Here is an 18524-nt window from a genome sequence, read left to right on the forward strand (position 1 = left end):
CCCTGTGGGATACTTACAGAGTAGAGTGCTAGCAACTTGCAAAGTCTTTTAGGTGGAAGTGGGTGTGACACCTGGTCATCAACCTGAAAATAAGCTCTGATCGGTTGAGTTCGGCTCCACGTTTGAAAAATGTACCCTGTAAAGTGAATACATTCCAAACATAGCTCCTGTCTTTTTACAGTAATGGTCAGAGATAGAAAGTGACCCCATCTTACCCGTCCACGATATTGGTCCCTATATATGGTCCAGGCTTTACTGGTCGTGATGGGCAGAGAATTCTGCAGGGTCCAGGTTCCATAGGGAAGGACCACAGCCCTGTACCTCTAAAGCACCCTGCGGCTGACTACATGCAAGTGCAGAGGTAAGCATCCATGCAGGAGATCCAGTGCTTGAATCAACAGTACAGGCTGTCCTCAGGTTGTGGGGTCTGAGTACTACTCTGAAGGTTTTACTGGGTTTACTTCTACTGTGCTATTAGACAGTGAAGAGTTAAATGAAGAAAATAAAATAATAAACTAGTTAAGCCAACAGTGATTTCACCTTACGGAAGAAGAGGTCCGTCACCTTCGTAAGTCCTAATTTTTTTGCTAGCTTGCTGAGTGGAGTAGGGTTATATTGAAGGCACCCAGGAGGCCAGTCTTCAAAAAGTTTTCCAGTGTCCAATCAATTAAAAGGTACAAGCCTATAACTCAAAGGTCTATGAAAACGGAGACTGTGTCCTATACTGTACATTAAGTTAGAACTGCAATTTGATAACTTCAGGTTGGTCACACTTGTAATGGTAGTATTAGGTATATACATTTGGAGAGGACAGATTGCATTACCAAATACAGTCAATGTTGAACATTTAGAACTCAGAAAAAAACCTTCCCGTGTACCTGTGTGGCATTCCCATGATGACATAATCAACACCATTCCCACTGGACTTATCAATGATGGTTTTCAAAGCAGGAATCAGCACTTCGCAACCCTCCAATCCAAAACGCTTCTCAGAAGACCACTTACGATGAAGGAACTCTTCAAATCTGTAATAAAATCAATAGTACTGATAGGGGAGGCCACAGAGATGATAATTACTGTAAACAAGGTAAGAACAGGTGCTCATGGGGCACTATTATTATGTCTATGTTATGCACATGTATTTGACACTTTACACAGCATTCCAATCCATCCTAAAAATGCCTGATCGAAAAGCTGTCATCTCCTATCTAAGAAGGATTTTGGCATCCACACTAGCTTCATAGATTTTATGTGCATTACTTCAGTACCTACTTGGCAACTTTGTTGCAGACTTTTTTGTTGTTGTTGTTGTAACTGACTTGGGGGGGGGGGGGGGGGGGGGTCCTGAACAGGTCAATCCAACCTCTAATCCAGTGCCTGTGCTAGGAATGGCCCTTTCAGGGCTACATTAGGAATGTGAAAAAAAAATTGGAATGTGGCACATTCATCATGTGTCTTGGGTGCCAATAAATGTGGCAAGAAGGTCTCTCTGGCCTTTAAATCAAACAAGTCCTGTCACTAACCTGCATATATATTTCCACTGAGAATTATCTACAGGAGTCCATGTCACTGAATTACAGCACTCTAAACTTCTGAACTCTCCAAAAGAGCAACAACCATACTGAGGAAATCACTCATAACATTTCTGGACATCAGTAAGGACCCCAGTGTTACAACCAAATTGCTTCCTCATCAAGAGAGGACGAAAACAGCACCATTTTGGATTTGGACTTGCTCTACAAAAAGGAACTTCAGGTGCATGTGTTAATGCGCCAAAGGACTCTACCTGGCTTTTGGGTGGGAGGCGGGGGAAAATAAGCATGTATTTAGGATTATGGTCCACTTTAAATTTGACGAACATACCTAGTAGATCTAACCAGTCTGGCTAGCATTGTACGTTTCTCCTCATTGGTGAACTGCATGATTCCTGGTGTCTCAAACTTTTCACGGATCCATTGACATTGTTCCAAATCATTGATAAACATGAACTCTACTCCTATGTGCTGACAATAGGAAGTCTGCAGAAACAAGGTAGATAAGGCCAGGAGAAGTATACAGCGTTTTCAGTTCGACAAGACAGTATATATCCAGGTGCATAAACTCAGTATGAGCTTCTCTTCTTACCTCCAGCCTCTTGATGATTTCTCGGAGGGGCAGTGCTGTCTCATTGCCTCCAATAAAAGTAGTGGTTGGTAGATGGAAGACTTTGTCTAGGTCTGATTCCTCCAGCCCGTAAAACCCTACGGGGGGGCAGCGATCAAAGACAGACAGATGGAGGTAGCGTTACAGGGGGAGCAACACAATGCAGCCAGTCATGCAGAGGGTTCAATGGTGTTAACAACCATGTGGCATATTTAATACAAAGGAGGGCAAGATGACAGGACAGGAGCAAAGGACAGCGATATGGCCATCACAAAACAGAACACAGAAAATGGGCAAGTCACAAGGAAAAGTCATCATAGTGTAGATGAAGCAGGGTTATTAAGCGATAAACATCATTTTGGCACATGAAACATTTTTTTGGCACATAAAACATTAATGAGAATTTGTAAGATATGGTGCAGAGGAGAATAAAAGAATGGGAAGCAGATGGGGATACAAGCAGAATGGTGGGTAGGGGAGCGGGGTAGAAGAAAGGCATTAGTCTACAACTGACCTGAAAATACATTTTTTTTTTCTCAATACAACAGTTTATCAATTATAAATAGGACCCACAGAAGTACAAATAACTCAATATCATGAATAAAGTACCACTCATACACACACAAAAACTCAACAATAAAAAAGATTAACATGACTCTTAAGCGACTGAAGAAGAAGGCTGGACAAATCCCAGAAGCAAGGAAGTCACGGCACTTAAAGTGCTGCAACCGGCATCTAATACACGCTAGAGCTATTTTTACTGTGAATGCCTACTTAATTGTCTACTGTGTCAGTTTGGGTTTTGAGGGTGTAGTTGTCTTGCATAAGATAAGAGAGTAGCCGAGACTCTAGATACAGCAATATTACACCTATTTAAAGTATTATCTGGCTTCTGAAACCTACAGCCTATCCACCTACACATGGAGAAGCATAACCCCAAGTGCCGTTAAGCTCCCAGATGCAATTAGCTACGCATGTGAAACAAATCAGCTCACAATTCAGTTTGAGCTTAAATATATTTGCCAAAATTACTGCATACATCTTTATCTGTAAATTGCTTTAATGTTATTCCACAAACATCTGCTCGTATTTTGGATTTACAGGTTAAACAGTGACAAATTTTCCTAATTTCACATCCTAATATATTTTAAATTTTAGTTGTAATACTGATGTTTTATTTCTACTTGCTTACATAATTCATTAGTTCCAAGCTAAGGAATGCCAACAATACACAGTTCGAATTTCGGCTGGTTCAGCAGGAACTGGCTGAGATTTAAACTGTGTATGGGCAGGCTGAATGTACCAAACTGATCAATTGATCAAACTGGGAACAACCTACCTGTCGGATATTACTTGGGATTATTGCTAGCGGCTGTTACAGCCGCTAACAATAATCACTGTCTTCTCCCATCGGGGACGTCTTCCCCTAGAAATTCGCACAATGTATGGCCTGCCTAAGGCTCTATTCACACCTTATGGATGTGCGACAGTGCATGCACATTTGTGCGTGTTGTATTTAGAACAGCCTATTCATCCCAATGGACTGCCTTAAAATTCCCCAAAAAAAGTGCATGACTTTTTTTAAATCAAGCCACACCAAAGCACATGGTACTTTGTTACCATTTCATGCATGCATTAGCAAGTTATGTTTAAGTGCCATTGAGAATTAATGGCACTGCCATGTGCTTGCAAAAGGGATGTGCATTTATTTGTGGATTAGGGAAACAAGCACAATTTTGTGCACATTCCCACATGGCACAAAAGTGAACATAGTCTTAAGCCTAGTATATATGGGCCGAATGTCAGACGGCATTGGCCGGTTCAACAGAAATGTTTGGCCCCTGTGTACTGCAGTTGGTCCGCCGAACGGCTCCCGATCAGCGCTCTCGGCCAATCGCTGAGAGCACTGACTGAAGTGTTCTGGCAATATGGTACAGCAAATTTTGAAAACTCAATATAGAGGGACGAAGTCTTGCATAGAAATGGATAGACAAATGGTTCTTAATTCAAATATGCTTAATTTTATTGTTGCAGACATGATCACAATAATCAAATAACACTTTTTTGAATAAGGAACCATTCATTTCTATATAAAGCTGGATACACACCAATTTTTTTTTTTTCTGACGTTCAACCACCGAGCTGAATGAAAATAGCACAGAGATTCCTGCATTCCCGCAAGCAACGGGAATGCAGAGATCTCCCTTTCCTGTTAGAATACTCTCATCAATGCATCACCGGCTGATCGAATGCTGTTTTTTCCAGCAGGATTAGTCAAATGATTGGCTTCTGTAGAACAGAGAGGGCAACACACTTATTGAAATTTGTATGGTTCTTGCTGAACCAGACGATTTTGATCTGTGTGTACCAAGCTTAACACTTCGCCCCTCTTGCATGGAATACAGCACTCACCATTTGTTGCACTATATTTTGCTTTTCGCTGTATGCAAGGCACCTTTGGTGCATGACATTTTGTGCATGTGAATGACTGTAAAATTGGATTTTACTTTCAAAAGTCTGATTTCCAGATCTGAGTTTTCACAGCTGCTATCTAGGGATTGCTTGCAAGCTGTCACAGGAGAGGGAGCTTACAACAGCCTCTATGCACAGGTACCGTTAGACAGGATAACAAGAACAGATAGCACCTGAATCAACATAAAAAAGGAAATGGTTGGTCAGACCATTGTCACATGTTTGACCACTATTTAAAATCTCTGCTCTACTTTAGTGTTTCTCTGAAGAAAACACCTCTTCTGGTGTCTATGCAAAGATGTCAAAAGACCATTGCCATCAGTATAGACTGTTCCCATCACTGTAGAGAAAAAAAAAAGTATTTCATTTAGGTGTGCTGGCCAGCAGCTTGCCATTCAAGCTGGTTTCTTGAAAGATGCAAGCCTTAGCCCATGTGTTTGTTTAGGTTGGTTTAATCACCACAGTGATATCTTGTTCTGTAAGACTGTTTCCAATAACACTGATTACACCAGAGATTTTTAATCAATGGGATGGGTGAACATCTCGTCTGTCCCTTAACACTTCAAATTATTCTGCTTACATGAACTTTGAGCAATTAATTTGCAGCAGCACTGGAGAGCTGATTAATCACTGATTAAGAGTGTTTTAGCCAGCCATACCTGAGAGAACATTTTTCCTCTCTTGCCTAAACCTCTTTCAATTACTAAAGTATGAAGTATAGAAAATCGTGAACATAAATTTGCATGTTACATAAAATGAATGCAAAGTAATTTTTACTGTTGCAAAGAAATCAAAGTCACTATGTAAACTACAAACATGCTGAGTGTACATATTTTTGTATTTAAAGGCTTTAATGGGGATTAACATGGGTGTAGCGGCCCATACAGCATGCAGGAGCTTTTTTTTTTTTTTTTTAATGCTTTCGGAGCAGTGTGCAGTCAGCCTATGTTAGTCAATGGAAGTGCAAAAGTTGTATGGACATTGACAGGTATGCAGATTCACAGACCTGAATGCAGACAGTGTGCATTCAAGGCCGTACACCTGTCTGTCTACACCTATCAAAACTTGGATGTCTTTACAACCACTGCTCCTTCATTGAGTAACATAGGCTGCTGTCAATGTATTCCTAATGACACCCCAAATGCAGATTGCAAATGCAGTGCACCCTGCAGTACCATGCAATTTGGTGCAGTGCATTTTTAAAAAGTAACGTAAGCACTACTTTTTGTGCAATTTCAGTTCTTTCAAATGAATGGGCTGAAAATTGCACCACACAGAGTTACACAGGGATGCGAACTGCATTTATTTGCGATTCAGGTGTGAACTGGCTTTTAAAAAGGGACTGTGGACACTGATGTAAGGTGTGGGTGGGGCTGGGTTGTTAAAGCTGAGGATACTGATGTAAAGAGGGGACTATGATGTGAAGGGGGAAGCTGAGGACACTGATGTAAAGTGGGGACTGTGATGTAAAGGGGAACTGTGATATGTTATAACACAAAAATGAGATTTGGACCCCCAAAATAAAATTTTACTGACTGGACCCCCATGAAATTTTAATTCAAGACTCCCAATGTAGAATCTAAACTTCCCAGCTTTTGCATAAAATAAACATAGGCTTTTGCCATTGTTTTTTTTTTATATTTTGAGAGAAATGTGGAAAGCGTCTCTGCATATAGAGTTTATTGGCTTGGACTTCCAAAGTTCAGAACTTCACCGACCAGCTGTATTAATAGAATTGCAGAGCACCTTCTAAGTTACCACTGCTAATAACTGTTCTGCTTCCCTCAGTGAAACACAGAAATGGGTTTTTGAAAATGAGCAATGTGCACAAAAAACAAAAACCATAAGTAGCTCAGAGCAGTTGAAGCCATGGAGCTGCAAGGAAGCACTACTGAACAGTTGATCAGTGGCGGTTTGAAGTAGGCCAGCAAAAAAAGGGTGTTTGTAGATGTTTTATACTACATCACTAAAAATGAGAAATCCCTAAAAAGAATATATGGGCATAGTTTAAACTTGTAAGTCCTGCCAACAATTTTTTTTAGCAAGCATTTAAAATGCTTAGAAAGCCTAAACATTAGAGGTAGAGATAGTCAGTGCGGAACATATTCCAGAGGGTAGTATTGGGAGCATTAGTGGTAGGTTGACTAAAGCACATGAACCCAAGGTAACTATAGTAACAAGTCCTAGTTGCAATCTTGGAACATCCAATAAGAGGATAGTATGCGACCAGTCTAAAACTACATGGCACGTTCACCAATGACAAGATGGGTGAACCAGAGATACTGTTGTACGAGGCAGATTTGGATTTTGTGGGAATTTCAGAGACCTGGTTCAACAGCTCTCATAATTGGCTGGCAACCATTCAAGGGTATACCCTTTATTGCAAGGCTAATGATAGTAAAAAAGGGGAAAAGGTATGCCTATATATCAAGAATAATGTACAAGTGAATGTGAGAGGTGACATCACTAAGAGAGCTAGGGAGGAGGGCTCCAAAGAGATGAGGCCAAGGGCAAAATAATACTGGGAGTATGCTATAGGACCCCTAACCTGAGGGGGGGGGGGGGGGGCGGACGGATCTCCTATCACAAGTTGGATTAGTAGCAAGTATGAGAAGTGTTATAATGGGGGATTTTAATTATCCAGACAGACTGGGCGGAGGGAACAAAGCATTCATCTAAGGCCCGCCAGTTCCTAAATTTCTTGCAGGATAATTTCATGGTTCAGATGGTAGGCGCACCAACTAGAAATAAAGCTTTACTGGATATACTGATTACTAGCAATACATACCTGATCACGGATATGGAAATATGGGGCGATTTAGGAAACAGCAATCACAGGTCAACTGGTTTTAGTATAAAATCACAAATAGGAAACATAAAGGGAATACAAAGACACTGAATTTCAAAAGAGCCAACTTCCCTAAACTACCAACCTTGGTAGAAGGCATGAATTGGGATAAAATCTTAGGAACAAAGAACACATAGGAGAGATGGATTTGCTTTAAGAGCATATTAAATAAAGGCATTAGCCAATGCACCCCATTGGGTAATAAATTTAAAAGAACGAACAAAAGTCTGGGATGGCTTAACTCCAATGTAAAAATGCATATAAAAGCAAAAGGAGAAGGCCTTCAAAAAATACAAGGTTGAGGGGTCATCATCAACATTCAGATTTTATAAAGAATACCACAAGAAATGTAAGGGTGCAATTAGGGCAGCTAAGATAGAACAAGACAGACACATAGCGATAGCAAAAAAAAAAAATCCCAAGACATTCTTTAAGTATAATACAAAAACAGTACAGTAAAAAAGGGAGGACAGACCATATTGGCCCCATAAAGAACGAGTAGGGACATCTGGTTACAAAGAATAGGGAGATGGCAAAGGTATTGAATTTATTCTTCTCCTAAATCTTCACGAGATAATCAGGGGGCTTCAGTAACCAAAACTGCAGTGTTTATCCTCATGACACATCACAGGAAGCACCTCCATGGTTAACAGAGGACAGAATTAAAATTAGACTTAGGAAACTTAACATTAATAAATCACCTGGACCAGATGGCTTGCATCCGAGGGTACTTGGGGAACTCAATCAAGTAATTGCCAGACCATTGTTCCTAATGTTTTACTGACAGTCTACTGACTGGAAAAGTACCAGATGATTGGAGAAAAGCTAATGTAGCACCAATATTTAAAAAGGGCCCAAAATATATCCCTGGTGATTACAGACCAGTTAGCCTAACATCAATAGTATGCAAGCTCTTGGAGGGTTTTAATAATAAGAACGGTATCATTAGCAGTAATCAGCATGCATTCATGAAGAATCGTTCTTGCCAAACCAATCTATTAACCTTCTATGAGGAGGTGAGTTGCCATCTAGATAAAGGAAGGTCCTTAGATGTGGTGTATCAGTATTTTTCAAAAGCATTTGACACAGTTCCCCATAAACGTTTAATGTACAAAATAAGGTCTGTTGGTGTGGACCACAAGGTGAGCACATGGATTGAAAACTGTCTATAAGGGCAAGTTCAGAGGGTGGTGATAAATGGGGAGTATTCAGAATGGTCAGAGGTGAGTAGTGGGGTCCCACAGGGTTCCGTGCTGGGACCATTCCTATTTTATTTGTTTAGAAATGACCTGGAGGATGGGGTAAACAGTTCAATCTCTGTATTTGCAGACGATGCTAGGCTGGGCAATAACTTGTCCGCAGGATGTGTAAACCTTGCAAAAAGATCTGAACAAATTAATGGGGTGGGCAACTACATGGCAAATGAGGTTTAATGTAGAAAAATGTAAAATGATTAATTTGGGTGGCAAAAATATGAATGCAATCATTACACTGGGGGGATAACCTCTGGGGGAATCTAGGATGGAAAAGGGCCTGGAGGTCCTAGTAGATGATAGGCTCAGCAATGGCATGCAATGCCAAGCTGCTGCTAACAAAGCAAACAGAATATTGGCATGCATTAAAAAAAGAGAATCAACTTCAGAGATAAAACGATAATTCTCCCGCTCTACAAGACTCTGGTCCAGCCGAACCTTGAGTATGCTGTCCAGTTCTGGGCACCAGTCCTCAGGAAGGATGAACTAGAAATGGAGCGAGTACAAAGAAGGGCAACAAAGCTAATAAAGGGTCTGGAGGAGTTATGAGGAAAGGTTTGCGGGCACTGAACTTATTCTCTCTGGAGAAGAGACGCTTGAGGGGATATGATTTCAATTTACAAATACCATACTGGTGACCCCACAATGGGGATAAAACTTTTTCGCGGAAGGGAGCTTAACAAGACACACGCACATGCTTTAAAATTAGAAGAAAAGAGGTTTAACCTTAAACTATGTAGAGGGTGCTTTACTGTAAGAGTGGCAAGGATGTGCAATTCCCTTCCACAGGCGGTGGTATCAGCGGGGGAGCATTGATAGTTTAAAAAAAAAAAACTATTAGATAGACTATTAGATAAGCACCTGAACGACCACAACATACAGGGATATACAATGTAATACTGACTTATAATCACACACATAGGTTGGACTTAATGGACTTGTGTCTTTTTTCAACCTCACCTACTATGTAACTATGTAAGGTTCTGGGCCACTCTGCAATTCCATTGCATAGAGCAGGTATGTATAAACCTGTTTATTGTTTTTTTTCAAAAACAAAAACATTATTTAACACCACCAGACTGTGGGTTGCTTGAAGCTTGTTAAATGCTTGTAACAGATTGCTGAAGTTAGTCACACTTGCATTTATCTGCACATATAGCTTCATTGTTATGTAACCTGTGTCTGGCTTGGCAAGTTACTGTATGTGCGTTCATTTACATTCTAAACCATGCACGACACCTTATTTCATATATGGTGCCATAAAGTACAGTATAGGTCAGCTTTATGCCATACAGCACAGCAAGGAACTCAATTTGATGATTTGCAGCAAATTTTTCATGTGCATCAGTTAATCAGTACAAGTTACACTCTGTATTAGATTAGAGTTCATCTAAAAGCAGTGGTCTCCAAACGGTGGCTCAGGGGCCGGATGCGTCCGTTTGCTGTCCTTTATCCGTCCCTTGGTGCACTATTCCTCCCACTGCTACGAGACACTATTCTGCCAACTGACATCAACAATGTTACACCATTTCTCCTACTGCCACCAACAGTGGGGCATTATTCCTCCCAATGATACCAACAATGGGGCAGTGTCCCTTCCCCTAATACCAAATGTGGCAATGTGTACTCCCACTGATGCCAGGGAAATGTCATATATTGTGCACACCTCTCTTCTATATAGAACTTTAGCACCACCATATGAAACTGTGTAAGGATAACACATCACAACTGCAACCTTTGAAATATGTTAAGTACAGAATGCCAACAACTGTGCAATAAATGTATGAATAAGAGCTGTAATTAAGGCTGTGCTACTCCTTATCTAGATAAGGAAAGAACATATTCAGTAAGGCCATCTACAGACATAAGACAGCGCTCAGTTGTGGCCGAAAGATCATTTATAAGGCAGTAACTTTCTGATTATGTTTAGACGGAAAGACAGAAGTGTCAAAGAAACCCTCCAGATGCACACAAATATTTATGTTAATATTCAATTAGTTTGCATGAGATTATTCTGAGGCATCTGAAATTGCTTTTATTTTTAATCACTGTCTTATACCAATGGATAGCTTTGGCAGATAACAAGCTGCAAATGTGATAACCAAGAAAACCATCTTAAGAAGTCAACTGGTAGGCTCCACATACACGAGTGTCAAGTAGCCAGAGCATGGTACATCCATCTTGACTATGGCTAGCTGTCAACAATAGACAGGTATAGTGAGTGTCAAGATCTTCATGCCTGTTTACACAGAAACTTGTACAGTGAACCTATTAAACAACCAAAGCTTGGTCATGGGAAGATTGCTCACATGGATTTATTTCACATACACTCTGCGTGTATATAAGGTTGGTCATCTGTTACAGGAAAGCAGTTATCTTTAGTTAATGTTTGTCTGGAATTCCAATTTAACATCTCCTAAAAATTCTCCCGACATGATATTGTCACCATTTTCTTATATATTGACTATGATGACAGATCCTTTTTGTACTCAAATTAGCTACTTTATGTTTTTATTGTTACATAAAATCTTAATAAAGAAAGATTGATACAGAAAAATGCTCCCTCCCCCTCTTAACACTTATTCTGGCTAACCTGTCCAAGAAAGATCTGTATATTTACCTATTTTCAGCCTTCTTCAGTCCAGTCTCATGATCTCCCCTGTGTCAGCCAGTGCCTGCTACAGGAGAGATGAGATGCCTGGGAGTGTAGACATAACTCATAGGTCCCTATGACCCATCCATTGTCAGTGACCCGTCCTCAACCCCAGAAGCAGCTGCTGACTGACACAGGGGAGTCGGATCGAGTGGCCATCCCAGAGCGGGTAAAAAAAAAAAAAAAATAGTAAAGTATACAGGTCTTTCTTATACAGGTAAGTCAAAATAAGCATTGGGGGAAGCATTATTACAAGTAGATTTTGACAGAAATTCTACTCTAAACACATTATCTAGAAATGATAGTTACGCTATGGACCCACCATTCAAATCTAGCGATTTGGGATCACGGGTGGAAATACTGTGATTCAAATTGCAATGCTGGCAAAATGTAGCACACGTGCTCAGGTATTATATTCCCTTTTAATGGCACCTAAACGAGGTGCAGTTTTGCTGTGATAAATCATGCTGCAATCACGGCTAATCCTATTACGTGAAGCCCGTCACCCAAAAGAAGCTCCTGCTTTTTTTTGGGTGATAAGCGTTGTGCAATACAGTTTTAACGTGACAATTGCAGCAAAACCACACTGCACATAGGTTCATCTATTAATGAGACCCTGCCACCAAACCACTTCAGCAATAATCTTCCCATAGGCCTATATGTGCAGGCTGTCACTTTAAACAAGCTGCTAGTAGATTTCAGTAGGTATAAACACTACTTGAAACTTGTTTAAAGGGGTTGTAAACCCTCATGTTTTTTCACCTTAATACATCCTATGCAATAAGGTGAGAAAACATCTAGCAGTGGCCGGCCCCCCATTTTTTCTTTTCTGAGCCCTGAATTTCCATCACCGAAGAAGCGCTCCCTCTCTCCACAGGGTTGTTGGCTCGATTGGATAGATTGATAGCAGCGCAGCCATTGGCTTCCACTGCTGTCAATCAAATCTAATTACGCGGGTGCCGGGCCGAGTCTGACATTCGTTTTTATGGCGGCAAATGCTGGACTCGGGTGCGCGCCCACAAGGTAAACCCCAGGGAGAGTGCTTCTCCTAGGGGGTTATCTGATGCAGGGAGGCATCGCAAGAGCTGCCGCGGGAACCCAGAAGTCGAGTATCCAGGCCATGCTGTGCAAAACGAGCTGCACAGTGGATGCAAGTATGCTATTTAAAAAAAAAAAAATATGAGTCTTTCCAATTACTTTACAGAGACTGCCAAAACATCATTCAACAAAAATATTTACAAAGGATTAGATGATGTTTACCTGTAAAAGCTTCCCTTGTGTAGACATCCAAAAGTCCTGAGATTGGATGTGATATCAGCAGCCCCAGCAGACTCAGAGCTGTCACTCAAAGACAATCTATCGCATTCCCCTTCACTTGTCCCCCAGCCGCTACAGGAGGGTGGACTAGCTGGGCCAGGACAGTTATCAGATACTCCCAGAGTAGAAGAGGGCTTTGAAGTATGGGGAGGGAGGGGCTGAGCTAGACAACTGACATTTCTGGATTGTCAATTCCTTAGCAAGTTTAGAAGTACACGGAAGTCAATAAATTGCTTATGGAAATGGGAAAACAGTGCAAGTAGGTAGGTAAAGTACTTGATTTTCCTGGGCTTTAACTTGCGTTTTTTAAAGTTGGTGGCAGGGTCTCATTAAAATTTCCACTGCATGCAATACAAATGATTTAACATAAAAATTACCACTTTACACATCCTATTAAGTCTTTAGTATATACAGTTCTTCGTAAGAAATTATTTTCAAAATAGAAATCATTTCATTTTTATCAATTAATAAAATGGAAAGTAAATGAACAGAAGAGAAATCCAAATCAAATCAATATTTGGTGTCACCACCCTTTTGCCTTGAAAACACCATAAATTCTTCTAGGTGCAATTTCACACAGTTTTTGAAGGAACTCGGCAGGTAGGTTGTTCCAAACATCTTAGAGAACTAAACACAGATCTTCTGTGGATGTGAGCTGCCTTAAATCCCTTTGTCTCTGTGTAATCCCAGACAGATGTGATGATGTTGGGATCAGGGCTCTGTGGGGGCCAAACCATCACTTCCAGGACTCCTTGTTCTCCTTTACAAAGAAGAAATGACACTAGCTGCATGTTTGGGGTGGTTGTCTTGCAGCAGAATAAATTATTATTATGATACAGGTTTTATATAGCGCCAACAGTTTGCTCAGCGCTTTACAACATGAGGGCTGACATTACAGTTACATTACAATTTGGTACAAGAGGAATAAGAGGGCCCTGCTCGTTAGAGCTTACAATCTAAAAAAGGCAATTGATACAAAAGGTAATAGCTGTGGGGGGGATGAGCTGATGGAGGAAATAAAACAGTGTTAGAAGCAGGATAGGCTTCTTTGAAGAGAAGGGTTTTCAGGGATCATCTAAAGATGGATAGATTAGGGGACAGTCGGACAGATTGGGGTAGGGAGTTCCAAAGGATGGGAAAAGCTCTGGAGAAATCCTGGAGGCGAGCATGGGAGGAGGTGACAAGGGAGCTAGAGAGCAGGAGGTCTTGGGATGACCGAAGAGAGCGGCTTGGTTGGTATTTTGGGACTAGGTTAGTGATGTAACTAGGGGCAGAGTTATGGATGGCTTTCTAAATTATTGTTAGTACTTTGAATTTTATTAAAATCTGAGGCCAATTACATGACTCCCTGATGGTATGGCAGGATGGATAAGTATATGCCTGTATTTCTTAGTATTAAGGAAACCATTCATCCTGATCAAATCTCCAACTCTGCGAAGGGCTGGAGAGTGGTCCAATAATGAATGTCTGCAGACAAAAGTGAAGTATGGTGGAGGTTCCTTGTAAGTTTGGTGCTGCATTGCTGCAATAGAGACGGAGATTTGGTCAGGATTAAAGTGGTTTTAAATCCACTTTGGAAAAAACAAAAAACAGAAAAAAAAAACTAACACCTGCAACACATAGGCATAATGAGCTAGTATGCATATCATACTAGCTCATTATGTAATACTCACCTGAGATCGAAGCACTTGCTGCGGTGCTCGTACACAGCACTGGCCAGCGACATCACTCCCGGGGTAACTTCCAGGTATCGCGGCTTCGGCACTGTGATTGGCCAGAACCGCGATGACGTCACTCACAATGTGGGTGGGAGCTGCCGGAAATGGCACACTCACTGAAGCAAATGGCCTGTACAAGCCATTGCTTCAGTTTGCGTTGGTGCGCATGTGCCAATGACGTTGGCACATGCGCACCATGCAGGTTTAAGCGATATCCTAAGTAGCTACAGCTAAGCCTTATAATAGGCTTACTTGTAGCAAAAAGTGGTCTGTAAGGGTTTACAACCACTTTAATGGCATCCTCAATGCTGAGAAATACAGGCAGACACTTATCTATCATGCCATACCATCAGAGAGGCGTGTGATTGGACCCAAATTCATTCTGCAGCAGGACAACGACCCCAAACATGCAGCCAATGTAATTAAGAACTATCTTTAGCATAAACAACAAGGAGTTCTGAAAGTAATAGTTTGGTCCCCAAAGAGCCCTGATCTCAGCCTCACCGAGTCTGTCTGGGATTACATGGAGAGACAGAAGGTTTCTGAGGCAGCCTACATACACAGAAGATCTGTGATTAGTTCTCCAAGATTGGAACAACCTACCTGACAAGTTCCTTCAAAAACTGTATACAAGTGTACCTAGAGGAGTTGATGCTGTTTTCGAGACAAAGGGTGGTCACACCAAATGTTGATTTGATTTGGATTGATCTTCTGTTCACTTCCTTTCCGTTTTCTTAATTGATAAAAAATAACTATTAAACACTTCTATTTCTGAACGCCTTCTTAATTTACAGCATTTGTCACAACCGCGACTTTTGCACAGTACTGTAAATTACTTTTGTACCATTGACTAGTTGAGTGGAAAATGTCGGTCTACAAGTACACCTTCAATAAACTGTAGGGCAAGTTGAGAAAGCAGCATATCCAGCATAGGCCAGTTATTTTTTTTTATATATACACCTACTGGTTCAATCACAGAACACTTTTACTCACTCTAACTGAAGGAACTAAACAGACATGTGCCTGGGGTAGACAGGGTTGATGGGAAGGGAAGGCAGGGAGGGCAGTTAAGAAGGACATTTTCCATACCTCCCACAGTGAGCACTCGAAGCCGATCCAGGAATGCTGGTAGGTCTGTGTAGGATGGGAGTAGGGGACGCAGCACAACAGGGTTAAGGTTAAAAAGGAAGAAGGGCGCAGCATAGGGAAAACAGAGAGGAATCTTTAAATATTAAATCTGAACAGCAAAAACAGGGGGTCATACAAGCTGCAAACCATGTCTGCAACATAATCTGGAGGGAAGAAAAAGCACTCAAGCACATAATAGCTTCTTGCAAGCAGCCACAAGATCCCTTCTGCAATATGCACAGTGCATTGAAATCACCTCTGAAACACATAGTTCTGCAGTGCACTATGCGTTTGGATTTAGGCTTATGACATTTTTACTTTACAGGCTCATGGGAAAAAAAAAAAAAAATGAGCACTCTCACACAACACACATATTGATATAGAGGCAGAGCAGAAGAAAAAAAATACTTCCACATTAGAATGTCCAAACTAAAGTGCTAAAAACACACCCAAGTGTATGACGATTTTAAAACTGTAAGGGTCATATCACATATGCAATCCTGTCCTTTATCCAAGCCATAGGACTGCTAAAGAGTGCTCACCTGCTCTTATGACAGTGCTCTTTTGATGGCTGAAATGCTGCTGAATTCTGTTTGCCATCAAGGGAGCGAGGAAAGAGCGTCAACCTCCCCTGCCTGGCCAGAGAGACTAGCACTATAGCTGCAGGTAAGCACACTTAGGCTGGATTCAGAACTATGCATTATTAGTGCTTTTTGCATTTTGCAGTGTACTACAGAACGTGTTCCATAGGAAACCATGTTAAATGGACTGTAGTGCAAATCTGCAAAAAGCACTAAAACTGCATAGGTGTGAATCCAGCCTTAGGGCCCTAACACACCAATGTGCTGTGCTGAAAAGCACCACTGAAGAGCAGGGATGGTGTGAATGGGCCTTAGTAATCCTGATGAGATATTCTCAGCAATAGAGTTGCAAATCTAACACAGCCTCTAAATTCCATTCCACATCTTCACTTCCCTACACTTTATGACCTCTGCAAACTCCTGTGCTTTTTTCCCCCCAAAATGTGCATTTTAAAATGTTTTGCATTATAACATTGTGCTTTTAGAAAATCCTGATTACTGCAGTATCTGACAAGCTAATTTTCCCATAAGGATGAACGGTACTACAAGTAAAACACACTATACATAGGATTTATATACAGGTGGGCACTTCATGACAAGAGCGTCTTTGATATAATAGAAATTGCATCAGGAAAAAAAAAGTGAAAAGTGAAAAGAGCAACACAAATGCAAAGTTTACTAAAACAAGTCCTGCTTCCATATTCCGAAGATTTCTAGTCCCGTCTTTTCATTCGGAATATTTCTCTTCACTTCCTGCTCTTGAGCTGGTACCAGAAGCAAAAGGGGAACTTTTAGAGACAAAGACAGAATTTGTCTTTAACAACCTTGTTTTGCTATGCATGTACAGGCTTTTGAAGTACCTACAGTGTCCAATGATGAACGATGTTCAGAATGGACACTGATATTTCCATGTTCTTTCACAGAGGCAAAGACAGAATTTTGCCTGTCTATAGTTTACTTCACAACTGAGAAAACCATGTACTTCATCAGCCTTTTCAAAGCACAAGGGAACTAGGCCAAAAATAAATATTTTGCCGTGTGGATTACATGGTTTGTGAATTGTTTAAAAGGCTCGCCTGCCCAAAAAATATTTTTTGGTGGACTCCAGCATGAGTAAATGCATTCCATTTTTAAAAATTGTACAGCCCACAAACTGGGCATTTTTGACTTTTGCTAAGATTACACAGTATTGCTATTTACCATAAAAAGCCTTTCCTCTTCCAACAGGGTTGTGGCAGCATGCCAACCTTGTCATTTAATGCCCCGTACACACGAGCGGACTTTTCGACATCCAAACTCCGACGGACTGAGTCCGGCGGACTATCCGATCGTGTGTGGGCTGCAACGGACTTTAGCGAAGCTAAAGTCTGACGGACTTTAGAAATGAAGCATGCTTTAAATTTTCCCGACGGAACTCCGCCGGACCCGGTCCCCTTTGAAAAATCCGCTCGTGTGTGTGCTACTCCGACGGACTAAAACCGACGCTAGGGCAGCTATTGGCTACTGTCTAGGAACTTCCTACGTCGAATCCAGTCGTACGTCATCACGTTCGACTCCGTCGGAGTTTGGTGTGATGGTGTGTGGTCAAGTCCGTTCGGTCGAAAAGTCCGCCAGAACTCCGTCGGAACTCCGGCGGAACTCCGGCGGAACTCCTTTGGAGGTCTGTCAGACTTAATCCCTCTCGTGTGTACGGGGCATAAGGTATACCTATCTGCATTTTATACATTATTTTTTTTAAATAGCCCCCTAGCAGCTGGAATACTCACCTCCTCTTTAGTACTGTCTCCTACAGTACTTTTCTTTCCTCCACAAGATGCCTTCAGTGAGAGCGTCAAACAGGTAAATTCAGTAAACTAATCAGAATGAATTATGAAACCAGCCAAAACTAACCTAATTGAATACTGGTACGGAAGCTGCATAGCATTAGTTTGATAAAGCTCACAATCTTGTTTAGCAAGCAAGGAATCTCCGCTGCCAGCTATTGTATTCAGCAGCGGCAGGGACCCACAGCTGATGAATACCCGAACAGTAACTGCATCTGATTGGATGCCATCACTGTTCAGTCCGCATATCTCCACCCAGCACCTTTGACAAGTCAAATAAAAATTTACTTTATTTAGCCAGGTTGTGGCCACAGACCTGGCCAGCTTAATCGGAAGCCCCCACCCAAATGATCCAAACATGTGTATCAGTAAAGAGTGCACTGACTTTGTTTTAAAAATTACAGAAGTGCTGAGAGTAAAAATATATATAACTTTGCCCATAAAAAGCAAGATCTTTTTTCTTTTTTTGTTTAAACGTTCACACAAAATGGGTAATCGGCAATCCTAATTGCTACACCTTCTTTGAACGTGGATTTCGTCTATTCATAAACATGTAAACAGAGATCCATTTTCTTTTCTTTTTTTTTTT

General features: G+C 41.2%; 1 protein-coding gene across 2 annotated transcripts in view; it reads right to left on the reverse strand.

The window, feature by feature from the left end:
- OGDH (oxoglutarate dehydrogenase) overlaps positions 1–18524 on the reverse strand; it is a 122030-nt gene that overhangs the window by 35587 nt on the left and 67919 nt on the right. For both annotated transcript variants that reach the window (XM_077469667.1, XM_077469669.1), the window contains exons 5-7: positions 2125–2240; positions 1864–2018; positions 879–1025 (exon numbers count right to left, since the gene is read on the reverse strand). In XM_077469667.1, coding sequence (XP_077325793.1) covers positions 879–1025; positions 1864–2018; positions 2125–2240 — 418 coding nt within the window. The remainder of the gene's footprint in view (positions 1–878; positions 1026–1863; positions 2019–2124; positions 2241–18524) is intronic.

Source organism: Lithobates pipiens, unplaced genomic scaffold (genome assembly GCF_037356315.1).
Source record: "Lithobates pipiens isolate NorthernLeopardFrog02 unplaced genomic scaffold, aLitPip1_a1.2 Scaffold_8, whole genome shotgun sequence".
In the NCBI taxonomy this organism is placed as follows: domain Eukaryota; kingdom Metazoa; phylum Chordata; class Amphibia; order Anura; family Ranidae; genus Lithobates; species Lithobates pipiens.